This window comes from Rhinatrema bivittatum, chromosome 7 (genome assembly GCF_901001135.1).
Source record: "Rhinatrema bivittatum chromosome 7, aRhiBiv1.1, whole genome shotgun sequence".
Taxonomy (NCBI): Eukaryota; Metazoa; Chordata; class Amphibia; order Gymnophiona; family Rhinatrematidae; genus Rhinatrema; species Rhinatrema bivittatum.
Window position 1 is genome coordinate 116,592,746 of NC_042621.1, and position 23,452 is coordinate 116,616,197.

At 44.0% G+C, this 23,452-nt stretch overlaps 1 protein-coding gene across 1 annotated transcript; it reads left to right on the forward strand.

Annotated features, from left to right (window-relative positions):
• Positions 1-920: 920 nt before the first annotated feature.
• On the forward strand, positions 921-8,672 carry CHCHD1 (coiled-coil-helix-coiled-coil-helix domain containing 1). The gene is made up of 3 exons (XM_029608973.1): positions 921-1,206; positions 4,287-4,405; positions 7,190-8,672. Exons 1-3 carry the CDS (start codon positions 1,071-1,073, stop codon positions 7,289-7,291), a joined length of 357 nt encoding a protein of 118 aa, XP_029464833.1. The 5' UTR covers positions 921-1,070; the 3' UTR covers positions 7,292-8,672.
• The last annotated feature ends 14,780 nt before the right edge of the window (positions 8,673-23,452 follow it).

The following is a 23,452-nucleotide window of genomic DNA, read 5'->3' on the forward strand; positions in this document are numbered from 1 at the left end:
TGTGTAATTTCTCTGTAGTAGTAGTCCAGCTTGTTCTGTTATTCCCGTAGGTGATGTATTAATGTTTTAGGGCCTGGTGTAGTATTTGCATTGCTGCTTTTTCATAAGGTTGCTGTTATTTAAATCCTGAGAGTCAGTGCTGTGACTGTATGGAAAGGTTCTAGATGCCTCTTTCTTTGCAAGAGTGTGTGTAGCTTCACAAAATAGCAGTGCAGGGTTATTTTTTGCTGAGATGACACCAGAATTTGAATTTTTTTTTTCATGTTAGTTGTAATGTGAATTGCCCTAGCTCTGCGCTGCACCTGTTCTGATGATTAATTTATATTTTATTGTATTTATGAAGATTTCTGGTGTTCTGCAAAGATGATTCATGAAAGAATACATTAATTTTTGTTACATGATTGGATGTGATTTTTTTGTACTTGTGCATTTATAAACTGCAATAAATATAAAAAATTCTGATTAATAAGGAATTTTTAATGCTGGTAAGTGCTTGAAATAATTGAGGTAAAATGTTTTAAAGTTTCATGCATGATGCATAAAGGCTGTTGCAAATTACTTAGAAAGCCATTCTAGGATGCAATATATGGTATTATTTATCAATAAGCAAACAACCAGTAGGTCTCAGACCTGCATGTCTACAGCCCACTCAAAAAATCAATTCTGGCTACGCCACTGCATATGAGTAGTAAGAGCCTGCTGGGACAAATACAACAGAATGGCCTGCTAGCAGGAAAAAAAAGTTTTAGTATTTTACCCCTTCTTGTCTCTGGAAGCAAAGGAAAATTGGCCCGAAAACTACCAGGTAACCAACACGGGACAAGGCTGTAAGTAAGGGAAGGGCCAGGAAACGTGCAGCTCTTACGTCGGCCGCATCACCTCTCTGCCCCACCCCCTCACCTCACTCTGAGCCCAGCGCCCGCGCTAGTCCCGCCCCCTCGCGGACACGTGACTCCACGACGGCCTCTGGACCCCGCCCCCTGCCGTTTGCCTCCGTCTAATCGCTGCTTTGTGCTTCCTCCTGTGCCGGTTCCCGCGGTGGTCGTAGTTCTTGCGGTTTCGCGCCGGCAATGGCGAAGTCGGGTGCCGAGCTGCAGGCTTATCTCTACTGCCTGGTTAGTCGGCGGCTGGGAAAGCCCGTGCTGAGGCCTAGCCGGCCGCTGGTCCTGGCGGACAAGGTGGCGAACCGGAAAGCGCGGCTGGGAGGTGAGAGCCCTTTCCGTTCATCCTGACTCTGGAGCAGGCTTGGACCTTATTGCACACAAAGTCTTTCCCTGGGGCGGCTCCGGTTTTTGTTCCTGAGGCCTCTGAAGTCGTGCAAGCCGCGTAGGCTGTAGTTGGGCTGGATTTCATTTTCAGTTGTTGAAACGCAGCCCCTATCGGTGCTAATGTGGTGACTCTAAGATGCATTGTTTTTATTCCATACCTTTCCTCTCATTTAAAATATATTCTTGCTTGGAACTTTGGATCTATGATGAAAACAATGTGGGTCTGACACTGATTTTGACACCAGTAATTTTATGATGGCCCTTTTTATCATTCTTTTCATTACATGAACCTCAGTTTCTCGAAAAGCAATTTTTTTTTTCTTCAGTAAAAGATAACATTCTCATTTGTAAATCAACAGGTCGGAAGGTCTGGCGAGATGAGGGGCTAGGTAGCTGATACAGGGGAGGGATAGTGGAATTGAAGGGAGGGAAGGGGTTCCAGGGCTGAGAGCTCAAGTGGTGAGCCTGAGAAAAGAGACAGGAAAGGGAGATTGGGGCTGAGAGGTCGGGTGGGGAACTGAGAGGAGAACTTATAGTAGCAGTTGTTCCCAAACTGCGGGTCATGACCCTAAATGGGGTGGCTAAATTAGTTGCTGGAGTAAAGAGAAACAGGACTGCACCCCTCCCAGAGTCGACTTCCATTCCAACCCACAACTAGAGCTGCAGTGAATGTGAGTCAGAGGAATGTGACCCCCATCCCCCAACATAAACACACAGGCTTCCTGTTAGATTGGACACTTGTGCAGGGCATCTGGGGCCTATCCACATGGGATGGTTGTTGGGGGGGAGGAAGGGATGGGGAGATTGGAGGTCTGTTATTTTGTTTTGGTCATTGATTGGGGTTGTGAATTTTCAAGTGTTAAAATAGGGTCATTTTGTATGGGGAAACTGGTTTACAGTGAAGGGAGGTGGGTTGTGAAGAGAGATTAGTAGAGGGGTCTGGGATAGAGGAGAAAGCTCGGGGATGGGTAGGTGAGTTTGGGGGAGTGCAGTGGAAGTTCTGAGAAGAGAGTGTAAGAGAGGGGAGAACATGGAGTAAAAATCTTTATATTGCTTGGGGAGGGTGGGTAACTGAGAATGAAAAGTGACAGGCTGATGCAGTATTGGCTTGTGAAAAATGGGCGCTCATGATTGAGCGCCTGCTTTCCTAATGCGTGCCCACCTACCTCTCCTGGGCATGCGATGCAATAGGGTAATGAGCTGCCGCATGAAAAAGGAGACGCTAGGGGAAACTGTGCATCCCTAGCGCCTCCTCAGCATTGGGTGCCCAGGAGATGTGGCAGTTAGCATCCGTTTTCTCCAGCTGCTGGCACAATATACACGCATGATATAAACGGCCTGGACCATGTATATTGTGCTTCCAGAATTTTTTTTTTTTCCCAAGACTTTATTTTTGGCACGATGCTACTTTCTGTGGATCCTCCATCTTTGTATCGCAACAATATGAATAGGAGGAACCACAGAAAGCAGGATTTTTGTTTTTTTGGTTGAGCCCTTGACCGTGGCATGTCTTATTGCCAGCTCTCGGGCCGGAGTTAAATTTGCCACATTACAATGGGTGCATTGGCCGCGTGGGAATAGCTAATAGCCTCATCTACATGGAATTTACATGTGATGAGCGCCATTAGCTATGCACTGGTTTGGATGCGAGGTTTGGACGTGCTGATCCCGGTATTGCATCGGGCATAAGTCTTGCTCATCCAACCGCACATTTAGCGATGCGTTGACCTGACCTGACCTGCGTTGACCTGAGTGCCAGTGTTCAGAGTAGTTAAATCACAAGCAGATTGTGATAAATTGCAGGAAGACCTTGTGAGACTGGAAAATTGGGCATCCAAATGGCAGATGAAATTTAATGTGGATAAGTGCAAGGTGATGCATATAGGGAAAAATAACCCTTGCTGTAGTTACACAATGTTGGGTTCCATATTAGGTGCTACAACCCAAGAAAGAGATCTAGGCATCATAGTGGATAACACATTGAAATCGTCGGTTCAGTGTGCTGCGGCAGTCAAAAAAGCAAACAATGTTGGGAATTATTAGAAAGGGAATGGTGAATAAAACGGAAAATGTCATAATGCCTCTGTATCGCTCCATGGTGAGACCGCACCTTGAATACTGTGTACAATTCTGGTCGCCGCATCTCAAAAAAGATATAATTGCGATGGAGAAGATACAGAGAAGGGCTACCAAAATGATAAGGGGAATGGAACAACTCCCCTATGAGGAAAGACTAAAGAGGTTAGGACTTTTCAGCTTGGAGAAGAGATGACTGAGGGGGGTGGGGGGATATGATAGAGGTGTTTAAAATCATGAGAGGTCTAGAACGGGTAGATGTGAATCAGTTATTTACTCTTTCGGATAGTAGAAAGACTAGGGGGCACTCCATGAAGTTAGCATGGGGCACATTTAAAACTAATCGGAGAAAGTTCTTTTTTACTCAACGCACAATTAAACTCTGGAATTTGTTGCCAGAGGATGTGGTTAGTGCAGTTAGTATAGCTGTGTTTAAAAAAGGGTTGGATAAGTTATTGGAGGAGAAGTCCATTACCTGCTATTAAGTTCACTTAGAGAATAGCCACTGCCATTAGCAATGGTAACATGGAATAGACTTAGTTTTTGGGTACTTGCCAGGTTCTTATGGCCTGGATTGGCCACTGTTGGAAACAGGATGCTGGGCTTGATGGACCCTTGGTCTGACCCAGTATGGCATGTTCTTATGTTCTTAATGCATCGGACTGTGAGAGGGAGCCACGTTGGGAGTAAGTAGAGCTATTAGCTGGTTACATTTTTCAGGACAGGCTGATCTAGTCCTGCATTTATCCCATTGCATGCATTAAGCATTTTCCTTAAGAAAAATAGATGTTCAAGTCCCTGCATGATATGTTAAATAATAAATAAATATTCATTAAGTAAAACCAGGATAGCGATGTGTCCTGGAAAAATCAGCCAGTTGGTAACCCTGGATATGAGGCTAAGAAGCTCAGCAGGTTGTTGACCGCCATATTTCTTTTTCAGAGGCTACATGTCTCACTGAAATGTCACTGATGATGGCATGCTGGAAGCAGAACAATTTCAGCGATGCAGCTTGTGTCAAAGAAATCCAGTCTTTCTTTGATTGTAATGCTAAAGCCCAGGTAATGAAGACATCTTTGGTAATCTTTCATATGAACTGGAGAGAAAAAATTATGAAAGGGACCCTGTCGGGATTGGTGAAATAGGAATTTGTAGATTTTTAAGAAGTTAATCATTATCCTTGTTGTATTGGTTGCATCTAGTTAATTATGCATACATTTGTTTTTATATCTGAAGCCTTGTTTTATTTTTAACTCTGTAAACTGTAAATTTCAGTACTCTGTTGCACACAGTTTACAACCACACAGGCCAATACAGTAAAGTGCGGCCGCGGTTACCCTGCTTCTAACCCCTTATACTCACAATTTGGCCGCGTTAGTCCAACCCGCGATTCACTATCCCTTTTAACCCATTCTTACCGCCTCTTTAAATCAACGAGTAACCCCTTCCACCCGCGGCATGTATATGAGATGTAAATGATCGGATTAGCTATTCCCTCCCATACAGTAACGCGCGCCCCGACTATCGCCTTTTTAACCTGCAGTTTAGCCGCGCGTTTAACCTGCTAATTTACCACCTTACCCCTGCGTTAGAGGCAGGGGTAAGGGTAGGCGGCAAACTTTCCCCCAGTCCTCGCTCACCTGCCCTGGCCGCGTCCATGGGTGCCGGTCTCCGGGGCAGTCCTCTTTACCCTCCTCCTGAAGCAACGAAAAGCGAAAAAAGCAAAATTTGGGCGCTCAAGCAGCCGGCAGCGATCCCCTCGCGACACGACAGCAAAGTTAAACTTACTTTTCCCCGCAGCCCTCCCCCGGAGACGGACCGCGGCCCCCCTGCCTCCCAGGGGCAGCCGGCGGCGAAGACGGATGCCACGATCGCTCCCGGGTGGCTTCCTTACCAAAGCGCGGCCTCTCCTCTGCAGCTTCTCCGCCCTTCCGCCGTGACGTCCATTCGGGCCAGCAAAGCGCCGAACGGACGCTTTGCTGGCCCGTGACGTGACGGGCGCACGTCACGGCGTACGCCCGTTCGTGCGCTTTGCTGGCTTGGGGGCCCGAATGGACGTCATTTGAAATGACATTTGAAATGACAGGTACCAGCGCACCCAGGATACTGTATAGGCGCTGTATAAAGCACCTATACAGTAAAATGGGTTGCGCAGGCCTAACGCCTCACGGACGCTTCTTGGACGCGGCTTGCATTTACAAGCTATTTAAATACAGTATCGAGCGGTAGGTGAGCCGGACTGTGCGTGCGGCAAACGTGGGTACGCACGGCACTAATGCAGCTCTTCCTACCGCTCTTTACTGTATCGGCCCGACAATGAGGAAGAAAATATATCTACATTATCAAAGTAAGGAGATTGGCCTATTGTGCTGCACCAGTTCTTTAAAACTGCTGCAGAATCTGTTGATTTAAATTCCATATCTTTGTTGCTGCACCAGGGTTATATACACATGCTACTGAGCATACTCTGGCTCTTAATGGCTCTTAAAATGCTGACCAATCGATATAATTTATTTAATGACGTCATGTGATTTAGAAAGAAACATGATACTCGTGGTTGCCTAATGTTGGGTTTTCAGGATATACACATTGAATATGGATGAGATTTGCACACAATCTCATGCATATTCATTGTGGATATCCTGAAAAACAGGCCTGCTTGTGGCTATCCCGTCAATAGCATGGCTGAATTAGCCATGCTGTCTGGGAGCGTCGATGCGACCGGGAAGTAGGCGGAGTTTCGTAGATAGCAGAATGAATTAGCCATGCGATCCCTCCCACCTCCCTAGAACTACTCTACACCTTTATTGCCATACATCTCGCTTGGTTACGAAGAGACTGAGGAGAGAAACGGATTTGCGCGGGAAGACGACTGCGCAGTCGCATAGAGTTAAAAACTCTGTCACTACCTGAGAGAAAATCCACCTACTTCCTGGTCGCGTCGACACTCTCAGACAGCATGGCTAATTCATCCTGCTATCTACGGAAACCCCGTTTTACGGTAAGCAAACTTGCTTTTTTGAGGATTGGAGTTGGCCACCCCTGTTTTGCTATCTAGTTTGAATACTTTCCTGTAACTAGAGGAAATTATTTGCATAGAGCACGGGTGCTCAGACTGGCCCTCTGGTCACTCCTCTTGTAATTTCTCAGAGGCACAACTGAAAAGGAGCATTCCTATCAAGTTTTGTTTCTCGCGCGAATCAGTTTCTCTCCTCGGTCTCTTCTTTCCTTTTTTTTTTTTTTTTTAGGGGGGAGGAGTGGGTGTCATTTTCTCCTTTTGGTGTTCTGCTGGTCCCTCTCGCCTCCTTAGGCAGCATCCCAGGTGACTTAAGGAGCCATGTACCTTCAGCATTGTAATGTAGTGGCAGCTGTCCTCTCTCGCGATTTGTGATAAATGGACAAAAAGCAAAGGAAATCGAGAAATAACACCAGAAGAAAGAACAAATGATCATAGAAAAGTATTTTGAACCATACAGATAGCAGAATTTAAAGTTAAGCAGGGCTTGGTAGCCTATAGCAACATTTTTATGTAGGCCTAGTCTGTGTGTGCGCCATTGGCCCAGTGACCAACAATGTTTATACTGAAGAAGTGGGGCCATGCGTGAATGGTGCCCATGCTATGGTTAAAGAGGGCTTAGAACTGTAGTATTACTTTCAGTAATAGCGTTTTGTGGGTTGAGCAGCATTTTTTTTTTTTTTTTTAATTTATTTGGATTTTAGGTGAAATCCAGCACCGGTTTGGTAATTTTGTTTCTAGAATGTTCTTGTAGTATGCTGTAATAGCTGAGTAAATCACTCTTAATGTTACATTAGAAACTATTATGTGTCTTCGTTGTTTCTTTCAGGCAGAGCACAGGGCTACAAGATTAAGTGAGTCAGGACGCCTACCACCAAAACAAGTTAACAAACTGCTGAAGATGTTTCCAAACATCCGCCATGAGATTTAAAGAAGCAATGTGATTGTTCTGCAGGCACGTCCTGGACATGTTTGGAAAGTAGCAGGAGACGAAGTGCTACAGCAGACTGTGGCTTAAGTATTGCTGCAGACTGCCCCCATAATGCTGCTGGGCCTGTCTCTGCAGCTATTTCAGAGAAACTGACTTGTTAAGAAAATATAATGGGAAAGAAAGGGTGTTTACTGAAGAATTTCAGTCCTATGGGACAAGATGTAATAGCTTGGCTTCTTCTGGGAACAGTAATGTCTCCTACTAAAATTCTGTTTGCCACTTATTTTGAAGAAGAAATCTTGAATCCTAACAAAGAAATCTCCCTTTCTTTCTTTTGTTCTGGCTTGAATGACAGATTCTTGAATCATCACTTCGGTTCCTCCCCCTGACAGATGTGATGTAGGAAGTGTACTAGAAAACAAAACTCACAGATGTGTGAGGGTAGTACAGCCTTGTCTGATGGGTAGCAAGCCCAAATCAATATCTCTTCTGAGCTGAGTGGTATAGAGTTTGGGAGTGAGCATTTTAATTCTGTGCGTGCTTTTACTTAATGACAAATGGTAGGATGTGGCTTTTGCTCTTATTGTCTCTTACCTCTAAGCTGCATGGGGGGTCTGCAAAACACCTGTCCATCTGCTGGGAACATTCCAGCCATTTTATGGTTTGAATCGCATGGGGCCCTTTGCAATTCAGACCGCAAGACAGCTGGAGTGGGCCCAGAGGTGAGATGGGTGTCGGCAGGCCGCTGCACAGTTTAAAGGGACCATTCATGTTACTTGCATAGGCTTATTCTGGCCATTTATATGTGACATCTCAAAGTCAGACATCTTAGGTCTCATCCTGTTGTAGTGAAACTGTTACAGATTAATGATGAGCATTTGAAAGCCATCTGAGGGGTTTCAACACCAGGAATAAATGTATTTTAAGTTGATAGAATGTTGATTGGGTACCTAAGAGATAATGATAAAAGTAAAAACCTTGAGATGGGTTCCTTTTTGTTTCGTAAAGACTCGAGAAAATGTTTCGAGCCATATAAAAAATAAAGCAAGAATAGATGTGAGAGTTTGAGATCTTGCAGAAGCTGATGCCAGTGTAACCCCGCTTGTAAAGAGAAGGCCATAACATGAGACAAGGTAGAGGATGAATTAGGAGAAAATGTGCCGAGAGGATTTTCAGTTGTAGCTCTAGACCAGGAATTGCAAGATACAATGAGATGAGGCAGTAGATTCAGCAGTCATTACCTTGAGGAAGAGGTGGAACAATAGTTGATCTGCTGTTTCACATGAACTTTTAAAGGCTTGAGAGAACATAATGGGAAACCAGTGAGGAAACATTGGAAAAGTCTAATCAATAAAGAAACTGAGCAAGGTTTTGAAGGTCAGCTACCTGTGGATTTGTAAGATATGTGAAATCAAATCAATATGTTTCATCAGTGGTGCAACATCAAAAAAGACAAGCTAATGTCCAGAATAACTCCTAGATTGTAGATATAAACAAGGGAGCAGCATTACTGATGAAATGAGAGCTTTTTTTTTTTTTTTAGTATCTTATTATATTGGGAATGCCATATATGTGATGTGATGATACGTAAAGGGGATTCATAGCATGTGCCAAAAATACAGGCCTGACTTACATGCACAAACCATTTTCTCTACAGTTAACCTCATACAAACTCAATAATAATTCTGCTGATGGTAACATTGTCATAGCCATCATAATTTAAGGATGGAGGAGCAGTGAAGTGTTAGATGTGGGGTTTGGGATCATTTACTTAGTAACCGGATAGAGACATGTCCAGTTGCTGTGCTGAGCAGGGTGTCTAAATGTTTTCTAGGGTGCTGCTCCTTAGCTAGGCTGAAGAACTTTGTAATGTCCTTCCCATCACCAAGTTCTGCTGTAGGTTTTCTCCATAAGTAGGGTTTCTAAAATAAGCTCATTTTTATTTTTTATTGTAAATGAGTTTCAGGTTGTAGGTGCTCATCCTCTCTGAGAGAAAGCCACTCAGGCAGAAAACCTATCAAGCCCAGGCAATCTAAAATAGATTTCCAAGATGTGCACTGAAATCCAAAAATATATACCACCATACATTTTACAGTGCTACAGAATTTGCATAGAAAATGGAGAATCCACCAAAAGCCTTAGTGGCAATGTGTTCCCAAGCCCAGCTTCCGCTCCTCAGGCTGGCTAGGTGATTGCAGAGGCAGAATTCTAATGCAGGGGTGGAAAATCCTGGTCCCTGACAGCCACAAACTGGTTGGGATTTCAGATGAGAGGGGTAACGGTGGTGGGGGCCGCTTGGCAATAGTGATCATAATATGATCAAATTTGAATTAATGTCTGGAAGGGGGATAGTACATAAATCCACGGCTCTACCGCTAAACTTTCAAAAGGGAAATTTTGACAAAATGAGAAAAATAGAAAAAAAACTGAAAGGTGCAGCTACAAAGATAAAAAGTGTGCAACAGGCAAGGACATTGTTAAAAAAAACAAAACAAAAAAAAAACCATCCTTAAAGCACAGATCAGGTTTATTCCATGCATTAAGAAAGATGGAATGAAGGCAAAACGATTACTGGCATGGTTAAAAGGTGAGGTGAGAGGCTATTTTAGCTAAAATCTTCATTCAAAAATTGGAAGAAGGATCCATCAGAAGAAAATAGGATAAAGCATAAGCGTTGGCAAGTTAAATTTAAGACACTGATACGACAGGCTAAGAAAAAATTTGAAAATAAGTTTGCCACAGAGGCAAAAACTCACAAAAACTTTTAAAATATGTCCGAAGCAGAAAGCCTGTAAGGGAGTCAGTTGGACCGTTGGATGATCAAAGGGTTAAAGGGGCACTTAGAGAAGATAAGGCCATTGTAGAAAGATTAAATGATTTCTTTGCTTCAGTGTTTACTGAAGAGGATATTGGAAATATACCCGTTCCGGAGAAGGTTGATTCAGATCAACTGAACCAAATCACAGTGAACCTGGAAGATGTGATAGGCCTGATTGACAAACTAAAGAGTTGTAAATCACCTGGACCAGGTGGTATACACCCCAGGGTTCTGAAAACTAAAAAATGAAATTTCAGACCTATTAGTAAAAATTTGTAAACTATCATTAAAATCATCCAATGTACCTGAAGATTGGAAGATGGCCAATGTTATCCCGATATTTAAAAAGGGACCCAGGGGTGATCCAGGAAATTATAGACTGGTGCGCCTGACTTCAGTGCTGGGAAAAATCGTGGAAACTGTTATAAAAAATAAAATCACAAAACATCCAGATAGACACGTTTGATGGGACACACCCAGCATGGATTTACCCAAGGGAAGTCTTGCCTCACAAATTTCCTAAATTTTTTTGAAGGGGTGAATAAATATGTTGACAAAGGTGAACCAGTAGATGTGTTGTATTTGGATTTTCAGAAGGCGTTCGACAAAGTCCCGCATGAGAGGCTTCTAAGAGAACTAAAAAGTCATGGGATAGGAGGCGATGTCTTTTGTGGATTGCAAGCTGGTTAAGAGTAGGATTAAATGATCAGTTTTCACAGTGGAAAAAGGTAAACAGTTGTAGATGGGGAGTGCCTCAGGGATCTGTACTTGGACCTGTGCTTTTTAATATATTTATAAATGATATGACGGGGGGCAGAGCAAGATGGCCGCTACACACTAGGTCGGTGAGGAACGCCAAGGCAAGGCTGGTCGTTTTCTTCTTCTTAAATTGCCTAATATGCCCCATACGAAAAGAAAAGGGAGACTGAGGGGGGTGGACGATAGCTTACCCCCCTTAGAGCCCTCACAGCCGCGAATCGACGGTTTCTTCGCCGGGTCCACAGCCTCGACGCCGGTGAGACAGGTCGCTGGAACGGAGACGCTGGAGCAAGCGCACTCACCCTTGACCCTGGATATCTCGCTAAGTCCCGGCGAGCCGAAGCGGCTCGCACCCTCAAACAACAACGGTGTGGTACCGAGCAGTCCGGTCGCAGCAGAGGCTCCCCAGATGGTGAATCTGGGTGGAACAAGTGGGGCGACTCGAGGTGGTGAGGACATCGGAGCAGGAAAGGAGAAGGCCAGCCTGGGGAAAACTACAGAGGCGGCTGCTTCCAGCCCGATGGAAGGTCGACATCTGGGAGAGGAGATCTCCTTACTGCAAGGAGCCACCAGGAGGGAGCAAGGTAATATGGAGGAGGGAGAAAACCATTTGAGGGCAATGACTGCTGGTCTTGGGATACCTACATCAACAAATATAACATTGGAAGGGATATGGGCAGCTCTGAAATCAATAGAAACATCTATTAAATCTCTCTCCCAAATAACTTTGGATACAAGAGAACAAACTGTTACTAATAATAATTTGATAAGATCATTTAATGAAAAAATGGACGGTGTGGAAAGGAGAGTGGAGTCCATAGAGAAAATTCAACAGAAGCTGATAACTTCTGAAAAGATTGCAAATAAAAGATTAGAGGGAATAGAGAACTCTTTAAGAGCTCACAATTTGAGAGTTCTTAACTTTCCTGTTCAATATCTAACATCCCTTCTTGATATGTTTAAGATTTATATGCATCGCATATTAAAGATTCCAGAAGCAGCAACTCCTGCTATCGTAAAGGCTTACTACTTACAGCAAAGGGAAACTACAGAGCAAGCCGTAGCTGGGCCTCTAATGGAAAATCTGGACTTAACAAATTTTTTGGAAACTTCATTGGACTCTGAGATCAAAATAAGGAACCCTCTTCTTATTTCATTTGCTTTCCTGTCTGAAAGAAATTATGTTCTAAAATTATTTCTAAGAAATAGGCAGGTATCCTTTTTTGGTCATCCTATTTGGATTTACCCTGATGTTATTAAAGTAACTCAGGTGAGACGTAAGGAATTTTTACAAATGAGATCTGAGGTATTACAACTTGGAGCGAGCTTTGTGTTAAAATATCCAGCAAAATGCTGTATAAGATATAGGAACGTACAATATGTATATTTAGAACCAGACCAGCTCAGAACCTTTTTACGGTCATTATCCCTGGAGAATCCTATTACTGCTTCTGCGTAATAGAAATAAGGTTGTGTACTAGTGTGTAGCCACCAGATTTGTAACATTGAATTTGCTTATATGATGCTCCCTTTTTTCTTTCCTCCGTCCCCCTTAAAATTCTTATAATTTTGTTGTTGGTCATTATGTACTTAATTCTTATATTTCATTTATCTTGAATTATAAACCTTGTATGACAACTTCTTTACTGTACAAGTTTGATGTCTTGGGTATATTTTCAAAAATTTGGAAAATAAATGATATGGAAAGAGGTACTATGAGTGAAGTGAACAGATTTGCAGATGACACAAAATTATGCAAAGTAGTTAAATCTCAAGCGGATTGTGATGAATTGCGGGAGGATCTTGCGAAACTGGAAGATTGGGCTTCCAAATGGCAGATGAAATTTAACATAGGCAAGTGCAAAGTGATGCATATAGGGGAAAAAATCCTTGCTGTAGTTACACAATATTAGGTTCTTCTTTAGGAGTTATCCAGGAAAGAGTTCTAGGCGTCGTAGTGGATAATACATTGAAATTGTCTGCCCAGTGTGCTGTGGCGATCAAAAAAGCAAAAAATGTTAGGAATTATTAGGAAGGAAATGGAAAATAAACAGAGGATGTCATAATGCCTCTATCGCTCCATGGTGAGACCGCACCTTGAATACTGTGTGCAGTTCTGGTCACCGCATCTCAAAAAGGATATAGCTGCACTGGAGAAAGTGCAGAGAAGGGTGACCAAAATAAGGGGCATGGAACGGCTGTCTTATGAGGGAAGGCTAAAGAAGTTAAGGCTGTTCAGTTTGGAGAAGAGACAATTGACAAGAAAGTTGGTATATTAAAGCCTTAAATAAATAAAATAAATAAATATGATAGAAGTCTACAAAATCTTGAAAGGACTTGAACAAGTTAATGTAAATCGGTTATTTACTCTCAGATGATAGAAGGATCAGGGGGCACTCCATGTAGTTAGCAAGTAGCTCATTTAAAACAAATTGAAGAAACTTATTTTTTATTCAGCACATGCATGTTGATGGCCCTATTAGGTATGCGCGTGGGATACAGAAAGTAAAATGTGCAGCCAAGCCGCACATTTTACTTTAAGAAATTAGCGCCCAAAGGTCGGCACTAATTTCTTCTGGCGCTGGGAAAGTGCACAGAAAAGCAGTAAAAACTGCTTTTCTGTCCCAAAAAGTAAAAAAAAAAATTTGAATTCAGCCCGCGGCTGTCGGGCCGAAAACCGGACGCTCAATTTTGCCGGCGTCCGGTTTCCGAGCCCGTGGCTGTCAGCAGGCTCGAGAACTGACACCGGCAAAATTGAGCGTCGGCTGTCAAACCCGCTGACAACCGCCGCTCCTGTCAAAAAGGAGGCGCTAGGGACGCGCTAGTGTCCCTAGTGCCTCCTTTTACCCGGATCTACCGCGTCACCTAATTTAAATAGAGAATCGTGTGCACCGGCAAAGGGCCGGTGCGCGCGCTGGGAGAGCAGGCGTTCGTCCGCTCTCCCGCAGACTTTACTGTATGGGCCCGATAGTTAAGCTCTGGAATTCATAGCTAGAGGTGTGGTTACAGCAGTTAGTGTAACTGGGTTTAAAAAAGGTTTGGATAAGTTCCTAGAGGATAAATCCATAAACTGTTATAATGGTAATTAATAAGCAATAGTAGCTTGTAATCAGTCTAATGATTGAGTAATTGCCAGGTACTTGTGATTTGAATTGGCCACTGTTGGAAACAGGATGCTGGGCTTGACGGACCCTTGGTCTGAGCCAGTATGGCATGTTCTTATAATATGCCTTTGACTATACATTAGAGATTTGCATGCATACTGCCTCATTTATATGTAGGGTTGTCCTGAAAACCTGACTGGTTTATGGCCCTTGAGCGCTTGAGTTACTCACCTCCATTTGGGTAACAAATGGTTCCTCAGAGATTGTGAGTTAAGATACTTTTCATACAGCAGCAGACTAACCAGATGTTCTTGTATCTCCTCGGATAGACCACGTCTGCTAAAAATGATGAAAGTGAAGAAAATCCTGTAAAATGAAAAAAATACTTTGAAAAAATGTTTTCTTTCAGGCAGTTGGCTTTCAAAAATGACTGCTGTGAGTTTCTTCATTTTGCTTTTACCAGACAAAGGTTTTTCTTCATAAATGCATGGATAGGAGGGAAAGTGATCAATGAAAATAAAGTTGTAAAGATTTATGTGCACAGCCAGGAACTGCAATTAGAAAAGACCTTCGGTCCTTCCCATTTGTAGAAAGAATTTTCTTACAACCACGCTATGTTGTCTGACAAATCAGTGTTGGATTTTTTTAACTGTAAGATTATTTGAACTAATTCTCACCTAAGGCTGTTTTGAATGTTCAGATTTAATCCAACATGATTCTGTGCCAGATTTCTCAATATAGGAAGTATTTAATAATGCCAAGTCCCCCTCACAAACCTGACTGTTTGGCACCAGGGCTCTTAATCAGTGTCTGTGTGATGCTGGAGCAGAGGGTACGTTCCTTCATTACACAGCATGGCATTGTGTGTTTGAAGCTTCACAGACTTGCACTTGGTTGCTTATAAGTACAGTCTGTGGCAAGGTGGGGTTTCTAGGCTTAACTCAACCTTTTAGACTTCCAAGGTAGGTAAATGAAAAATATATTAGAACTGAGGTGCAAGAGCTGTTCAATGTGTTTATAAAAGGTTTCTAGTAGATGTGAATCTGTTATTTACTCTTTCTGATAATAGAAAAACTAGGGGGCACTCCATGAAGTTAGCATGTGGCACATTTAAAACTAATTGGAGAAAGTTCTTCTTCACTCAGCGCACAATTAAACTCTGGAATTTGTTGCCAGAGGATGTGGTTAGTGCAGTTAGTACAGCTGTGTTTAAAAAAGGATTGGATAAGTTCTTGGAGGAGAAGTCCATTACCTGCTATTAATTAAGTTAACTTAGAAATTAGCCATTGCTATTACTAGCAACAGTTACATGGAATAGACTTAGTTTTTGGGTACTTGCCAGGTTCTTATGGCCTGGATTGGCCACTGTTGGAAACAGGATGCTGGGCTTGATGGACCCTTGGTCTGACCCAGTATGGCATGCTCTTAAATATTAGATTATTCCTGATGAGGATTGCACAGCTAACGGTCTGGATCTCTGGGCACTGAAATTGATTAATAAACATGATCCACTTTTCTTATGTTGGAGAACTGAGCCCCGATTCTATAGTTATCTGCCACAATGATATTTTATAACTGAGCTAAAGAAAACAAAGCATAATAAATTACTGCATATTCCTGTTCATACCCAGATCAGTCCAGACACATTTTTTTTGCATCCCTACCACCAGATGGAGGCAGAGAACAAAACTTTGAGGCACTGCTACATAACCGTGAATGCCACCTGCAGTCCCTCAGTATTTCTTTGTCTCCAGTAGATGCTAGAGATGCAAACCTGCAGTCCAAAGATTAAAAAAAGACGTTTTAGTCGTGGAGGCTCCCTAAGATGTTAGGCTCCTTTTGTGGAACATCCCTCCCAGGTGGAGCTGGGCAACTGGGAGGTTGGAAACCCCTGTCTGGTGTTTGCCCACGGCATTCCAGAGGACCTGAAAGCCAGGGAACTGGCTCCCTTGAGGCCTCTGAGGTCTCCACTGCGAGCCGGTGGCCTGTCCAGGGAAGTACCCCCTTTATTTTGTCTAAGTTAAAAAAAAAATCAGACAAAAGGAAACAGGAAGTGAGTCCAGGATATGGCAGTGAGGGAGCCTGGGACGGCGGGAGCTGTTGGCACTGGTAGGTAGGGAGAGTATGGTGCTTGTTTGCCCTTTTGCCCGGGGAACGAAGGGAGGTTCTTTTTTTTTTTTTGGGGGGGGGAGCAGTATGTCAGCCGTGGTGCAGCCTTAGGATTCTCGTGTTTCTCTGATCGGGGCCGGGGCACAGCACTGCCAGTTCAGCTGCAGGTGCGGCCTGCCTGATGATTTTCCCACGTACCGGGCGGCGTGGCTGCCACATGGGCAGCCCACTTGAGTTTGTGCACTGCGCAAAGGCCAGCTGTGTTTTCGGGTGACCGTGTGCATTATGGCGCCAAAGTCGCGCATGGCATGCAGGGTGTGTGGCCTTTGGTCTGCTCAGTTAAATCCATGGTCCCTGTGCTCAGTCTGCACATCAGGGGACGAAGGTTCCTCTGCGAGGGCAGCCTTGGAGAAAAGAGCCCTCCGATCTTTGGGGCCATGGCTGCGGTCCAGGGGAGCCTTCGGGGTATAGACATGGTCTTGGGGGAGCATGGGCAGGAGTCCTCGGACTCCGGGGATTCTGAAGGCAGCCTGCTAGAGCAGGGCACTGAAGATACAGAGGATTTTTTCTCCGGAGTTCGTTATTCTGCATAAGGCCTTCCTGTCGAGGAAAGGGGCGGGGGGAAGCGTCCGGGAGTTGAGGCCTCCTCGTCCCTCTTCAAAGAGGCATAGGGTGGCTTCGGATCTACTGCAATGCCTAGGTTTGGAGGTTGATGCAAAGGATTTGGGAGGTTCGGATGATCCACAGGAGGACCTTCTGGATCAGCATGGTGTGAATCCGGACGTGGCTCTGAATATGGACCCGGATGCTAACAAGGATGATCCTGATCTTGATGTTTGCCATCTCGGAGGGGGATGATCCTCAGGTGGTCCACTTGTTTAAGGAAGAGGGGTTGCGTCCCCTTATTCCTCAGGTGTTGGGAGGTTAAGGTGGCTCAAGAAGAGTCAGATAATGAGGGTGTGAATCCGGTCCTAGATGGTCTGCATGATCCTCAGAGTGCCTTTCCCTTGCCTAAAATGATTCGGAAGTTGGTTAGCTGGGAGTAGGACTTCCGGAGGCGGGCCTGAGAGTCGACAGGGCTATAGCTAAACTTTACCCCCTGATGGAAGACGCACTGGAGTTCCTATGAGTGTCTAAGGTGGATGCGGCAGTTTTAGCGGTTACCAAGAAGACGATCATACCGGTAGCGGGTGCTACCACTCGGAAGGATTTTCAGGACAGCAAGTTGGAGATTCAGTTGAAATGGATGTTTGAGGTTTTCGCCTTGAGCCTCTGGGTCGTGATCTGTGGCAGTATAATGCAGAGGGCCTGCTTGTGCTGGGTGCATAAAGCGCAAGACCAAGCCTCAGCCGGAGATGTCTGCGTGCTTGGAAACTGGAGTGGCTTATGTCGCGGATGCGCTTTATGACTTGGTTCACACTTCGGCCAGGAGCAAGCCCACAGGTTTTTGAGGTTGCGCAATTGGTTGTCAGACGTGGTCCAAGGCACAGTTGTGTAATCTCCCCTTTAAAGGGAAGCTCCTTTTTAGGGAGGATTTGGATCAGCTGATGAAGATGAGGATTTGGAGCAGGTTGCTGGAGAATAAGAAATCTGGAAGAAGATTTTCCCGTCTCGCTCACATTTTCGAGAGTTACGTAGGTTCCACTCAGGCAAACCTTCCTCCAGCTTGAGAGTGAAGCAGTCATTGGGGCGTCAGCAGTCCTTTCGAGGTCCCCAAAGATCTTCCAGGAATGATAACGGTCAAAGGGCCAGTGGTGGAAGTCAGCGCAATGAAGCCAGGCTCACCCATTGCTCTGTAGAAGTGGTGGGGGGCAAATAAGAACATAAGTTATGCCATACTGAGTCAGACCAAGGGTCCATCAAGCCCAGTATCCTCTTTCCAACAGTGGTCAATCCAAGTCACAAGTACCTGGCAAGTACCCAAACATTAGATAAATCACGAGCTGCTATTGCTTATTAATTAAACGTAGTCTATGGCTTTTTCCTCTAGGAACTTTTCCAAACCTTTTTTAAACCCAGTTACACCAACTGCTATAACCACATCCGCTGGCAATGAATTCCAGAACTTAATTATGTACTGAGCAAAAAATAATTTTCTTCAATTTGTCCAGCTTTTATGAGGAGTGGGCCAAGATTACCTCAAACCGTTGGGTTCTTGAGGGATGAAAGACGGCTATGTTCTAGAATTTTTCGCGCCCTGTCAGGGAGGCCTTTCTGGAGTCCCATGTGGTTTCTTGAAGTAAGCGAGAAGCAGAAGACTGCAAAGGTTACTAGAATTACACACAGGAAGAGCAGGGACAGGAGAGGAACTCCATTTATTTTGTGGTTCCCAAGAAGGAGGACACTTTCGCAGCCCATTCTCAATTTGCAGAACGTGAACAGAGCTCTGCAGGTTCCGCATTTTTGAATGGAGACATTGCACGCTGTTATAGCAGCAGTCTGCAGAGGAGAGTTCTTGGCATTGGACCTGATAGGTGTACCTGCATCTTCCAATTGGAAAGTACCATCAGAAGTTTCTTCGGTTAATGGTGCTGGGGCAGCACTTCCAATTCTGGACTCTTCCTTTTGGCTTAGCCACAGTGCCACAGATGTTCACCAAAGTGATGGTCACGGTGGCGGCAACCCTACAATGAGAAGGGATTTTAGTACATCTATATCTGGACGATTGGCTCATTTGTGTGAAGATGGGTGCGTGCGGTCTCTTCAGCGAGTTATGGACACCTAGCCTTCGCTAGGTTGGGTCATAAATGTGGCGAAGAGTCACCTGGTACCGACTCAATCTTTGGATTATCTGGATGCTCATTTTGATACCCAGAAGGGCAGGGTGTTCAAAGTTATGAGCGCAGGTGATGTGCCTGCTTCGTCTTGCAGTGCCAAAAGTTTGGGATTATTTGCAGGCCCTGAGGTCCATGGCTTCCACATTGAATTTGGTTCCGTGGGCCTTTGCACACATGAGACCACTTCAGAGGGCGCTATTGTCCAGGTGGAGTCTTATGTCTGAAGAGTATCATCTGCTTTTCCTCTTCTACGAGAATCCAGGTCCAGTCTCTCATGGTGGCTGTCACGTCACAATCTGGAAAAGGGCCCATGGATGCCAGTCTCACGGGTTGGGGGGCGGTGTGCCTGGGACAAGCTGTCCAAGGGCTTTGGTCGCCAGTGGAGAAGTCCTGGTCCATCAATCATCTGGAAACAAGGGTGATCCAACGGGCCCTGGAAGCTTTCCTTCCTTGTGTCAGAGGCCGGATGGTATGCGTGTTCTTGGACAAAGCAACAACCGTGGCAAACATTAGCAAGGGGGGGGGATGAAGAGTCACGTGGTAACTCTAGAAGCTCAGCAGTTTGGGCGGAACACTATCTCGAGGGAATAGCAGGGTCCCATGTCACAGACACGGACAATGTGCAGTCAGATTTCCTCAGCAGACAGCAAATGGATCCATGGGAATGGAAGTTGTCCCCAGAAGCTTTGGATCGTATCTGTGCCACATGGGGTGTTCCCCCAACTGGATCTCATGGAGATGTATGCCAATGCAAAGATGGCAAGGTTTTTCAGTCGCAGAAAGGAGGTCAGCGTGGTGGGCCTAGATGCTCTGGTGTGCCCTTGGCTAGTAAGGATTCTACTCTATGCGTTTACTCTGTGGCCACTTGTTGGTCGAGTTCTGCGGCATATAGCGGCACATCTCGGGACGGTAGTGCTAGTGGCTCCAGATTGGCCATGGGTCGTGGATCTGGTTCATCTCGCAATAGAGGGATCCCTCAGGTTAGCTTACCTGACAAGGTTGCTTCGACAGGGTCCCATATTTTCAGATCGGGAGGTCTTTTGTCTCAAGGCTTGGCTTTTGAGAGGCAGTGGTTGCACATGAAAGTCTATTTGGAACCAGTTATTTCCATGCTCCTCCAGGCTCAAGAGACCCACTACGTCCCTGGCGTATATCAGGGTCTGGAGGGTTTTTGAGTCATGGTGTCTGCAACAACATTTGGACCCCCTCTCCATGGGCATTTCTCATTTCTTAGCCTTTGTGCAGCAAGGATTGTCGAAGGGACTGGCCTATAGTTCTTTTCACGTGCAGGTGTCTGCTTTGGTTTCCCTTGGGGGCCGATTGCAGAGGAGATCTTTGTCTTCTCATCCTAATGTGGTTTGATTTCTGAAGGGGGTTAAGCATTTGTGTCCTCCGGTTTGGAAGTTATGTCCGGATTGGAATGTCAATTTAGTTCTGCAAGTGCTGTGTGGCACCCCTTTTGAACCTTTGAAAAGAGTGACTTTGAAGGATCTGACTTTGAAGACATTGTTTCTGGTAGCCATATGTTCTGCCAGACGGATTTCTTAATTACAGGCGCTGTCTTGCAGGGATCCATTTTTACAGATTTCTAATGATGGGGTCGCACTGAGAGCAGTCCCCATCTTCTTACCAAAGGTGGTGACCTCTTTTCATGTTAATCAGACAGTGGATTTCCTGGCCTTTCCGGAGTGGTCTAAGGATTCCCCTCGGGATCAGGAGCTGCGTCTTTTGGATTTAAGATGGATTCTGTTGCGATAGCTGGAGGTCACGAATGGTTTTCGGCAGTTGGATCACCTTTTTGTGTTGTATGGTGGTGCGAAGAAAAGGGATAAGACTTCTAAGGCCACGATTTCTTGTTGGCTGAAGGAGGCTATTTGCTTGACTTATATTTGTAAAGGTTGCAGAATTCCAGTGGGACTGAAAGTGCATTCCACAAGAGCGCAGGCAGCTTCCTGGGCAGAGTGTCAGCTTTTGTCATCCCAGGAGATTTGCAGAAAGTATGGTGTGGTCCTCACTTCATACTTTCACCAGACTCTACTGGTTGGATGTGAGGGCACAGGAAGATGCGTCCTTTGTGAGAGTGTTCTTCATGTGGGTCTTTCGGGTTCCCACCCAGGTTAGGGGAGCTTGGGTACATCCCACTTCTCTGGACTGATGTGGGTATGAACAGGAAAGGAAAATTGGTCCTTATCTGCTAATTTTCATTCCTGTAATATCACAGATCTGTCCAGAGATCCACCCTGTCACTGCCGAAAGACTGAATTTCCTGATAGTCGATGTACAATTTTTCAAGGACTCTTGTACAGTTTGTACATACGTTGAGTTCAGATTGGGGTTTTTTTCTGGATGGGCTAGAGGTTCTAGTTCAGGGGATTCCAATCCTAAGTTCCCTGTTCACCTGGGAGAGTGTGTTAAGGTTTTCATTTTTGGCTTGGGTACAGTTCAATACTGAGGGACTGCAGGTGGCACTCGCAATTATGTAGCAGTGCCTCAAAGTTTTGTTCTCTGCCTCCATCTGCTGGTAGGTATGCAAAAACCACCTGTCTGGACTGATCTGTGGTATTACAGGAATGAAAATTAGTAGGTAAGAGCCAATTTTCCTATTTCTAACCTTAAGAACATTTTACATCTATCAAGCTGGGCTTTCTTTGGGGGTAAGTTAATACTGGTAAGTATCATCCAATCATGTTCATTGTATACACTGATGCCTACAACGGTCAAGAAGCTTTCTAAATTCATCATAAAAATTGTAATTCTGCAAATTAGTCACTTTAGCTGGAAACATTCAAGAGTTTGGCAATCCTTGTGATAAACTCTTTTTTGACAGATGGAATTAAAAATAAATGTTTTTATGTAAATTATTTCTATTTATATCCACCTCTTCAAAAATGTCCTAGGCAGATTACATAGAACATCAACTACATCCCTAAAACAAATACAGAATTTCAAAACATACAAATAATATAAAACATTTGTAAAAATTAAAATATAACCAAATAAGCAATTTAAACATATAGGAAGATAGTATTATAAAAATATAAAACATCTAAAACAGTTTATTAAAATCAACAAGCTAAAATTTAATTTAAAATTGACAAAAAGCTGCTAAACTTGAATATAATAAGGATAAAGTTGGTTATTTAATTAAAAGTTGATAAAAACAGCCATGACGTTGCTAATTCCCTAAACTTAAGATCATCTCCAACAACATGAGCTTCTTTTCAGAGGCTGTTCAACAATTTTTTTGGGAGGGACTGGGGGGGGGGGGGGGGGAAGAGTGAGTGGCCACACAGAAAAAGGCTTTCGTCCATGCTCTTGTAATTTTTCCCATGCAAGTGTAGGGACCTGGGAGAGAGGTTTCCTGATTTGACCTGTGTAAAATGAGATGATTCTTCAGGTAAGTTACATTTCCTGTAACTTCTGGATGCATATCTAGAAAACCTATGTAGAGCAAATTCTAATAGTCTAACCACATGGTTATTACAGTATGAATAAGTTGCTAAATTCTTCTGTGTTAGAAAGGGGTGTAGAAGATGAACGTTCATATCTGCAAATAAGACACAGTGAAACCACAGCAATCTGAGGATCATATTTAAATTAGCATCACCCATGATCCCTAAAATACAAACTTGTGCATTTAGAGGTATCATACCATCCAATGACAGTGAAGTGTTTGTCTCTATAAAAGCTGATTTATGAATCCATAAAACTTCTGTTTCGCATGGGTTTAATTTCAATTTATTAACTTGCATTCAGTCTGATATTTAGGTTAAACCTATAGGTCTTCTGCTCAGTCTTCCCTCAATAGTGAATACAAATGAAAGTCAGCATAAATTTGGAACTTTATACCTGACTCAGATTACATTTCCTAATGACTGAATATGAATATTAAAAAGAATGGCCAAGAAGATAGCACCCCAGATTACTTCAAAAAGGTAATTTGCTAGACTGAATTTGAATATGGCCAGAGCGGGAGCATGAGGCATTGACATGAAGTTTATTCCATGCATAAGGTGCAGCAAAGTGGAACGCACAGGTTTGGGAATCGCTGGTGGTGGAGCAGCTTTGAACACTGAGTATAATAAATACACATTTATTCCCTGCCTCACATTATGCTTACAAATTACCACGTTAAGACTTGCAAACTAAATTAGCACGAAACCAAAAGCAACGCTTGTGAAATCTTCCTCACCAGCTCATGAGTTGCTAGTCCATATCTCCTAGATAGGGGATGCTTATGGGTTTTCCTTCATTGATTGATTCCCTCTTCTTTTTGCCTCTCTTTCTGGTTTGAAGTCTGTTCTAGTCAATTGTAAAGTAAAGATTTGCTTTCCTGATTTGGCATTCTTGTTTACCAAGAGGTCAGTGTTCAAAATAATTTGGCTAACATTGGGATTTAGCTGGAAACCTGGGCTTTAAATATGTCCTCCCACTGACTGGCTAAGTTTTAGCCGGGTAAGTCATTACGCCAGATAAATAAAAGAGAGAGTGTGAGGGTATTCTTGGGGCAGGGCTTCAATGTAGCTGGAGAGTGCTGGCCAGCTAAATCTGATTGTGGTGGAGACTTGCCTAATCTAGAACTTAACATATAGCT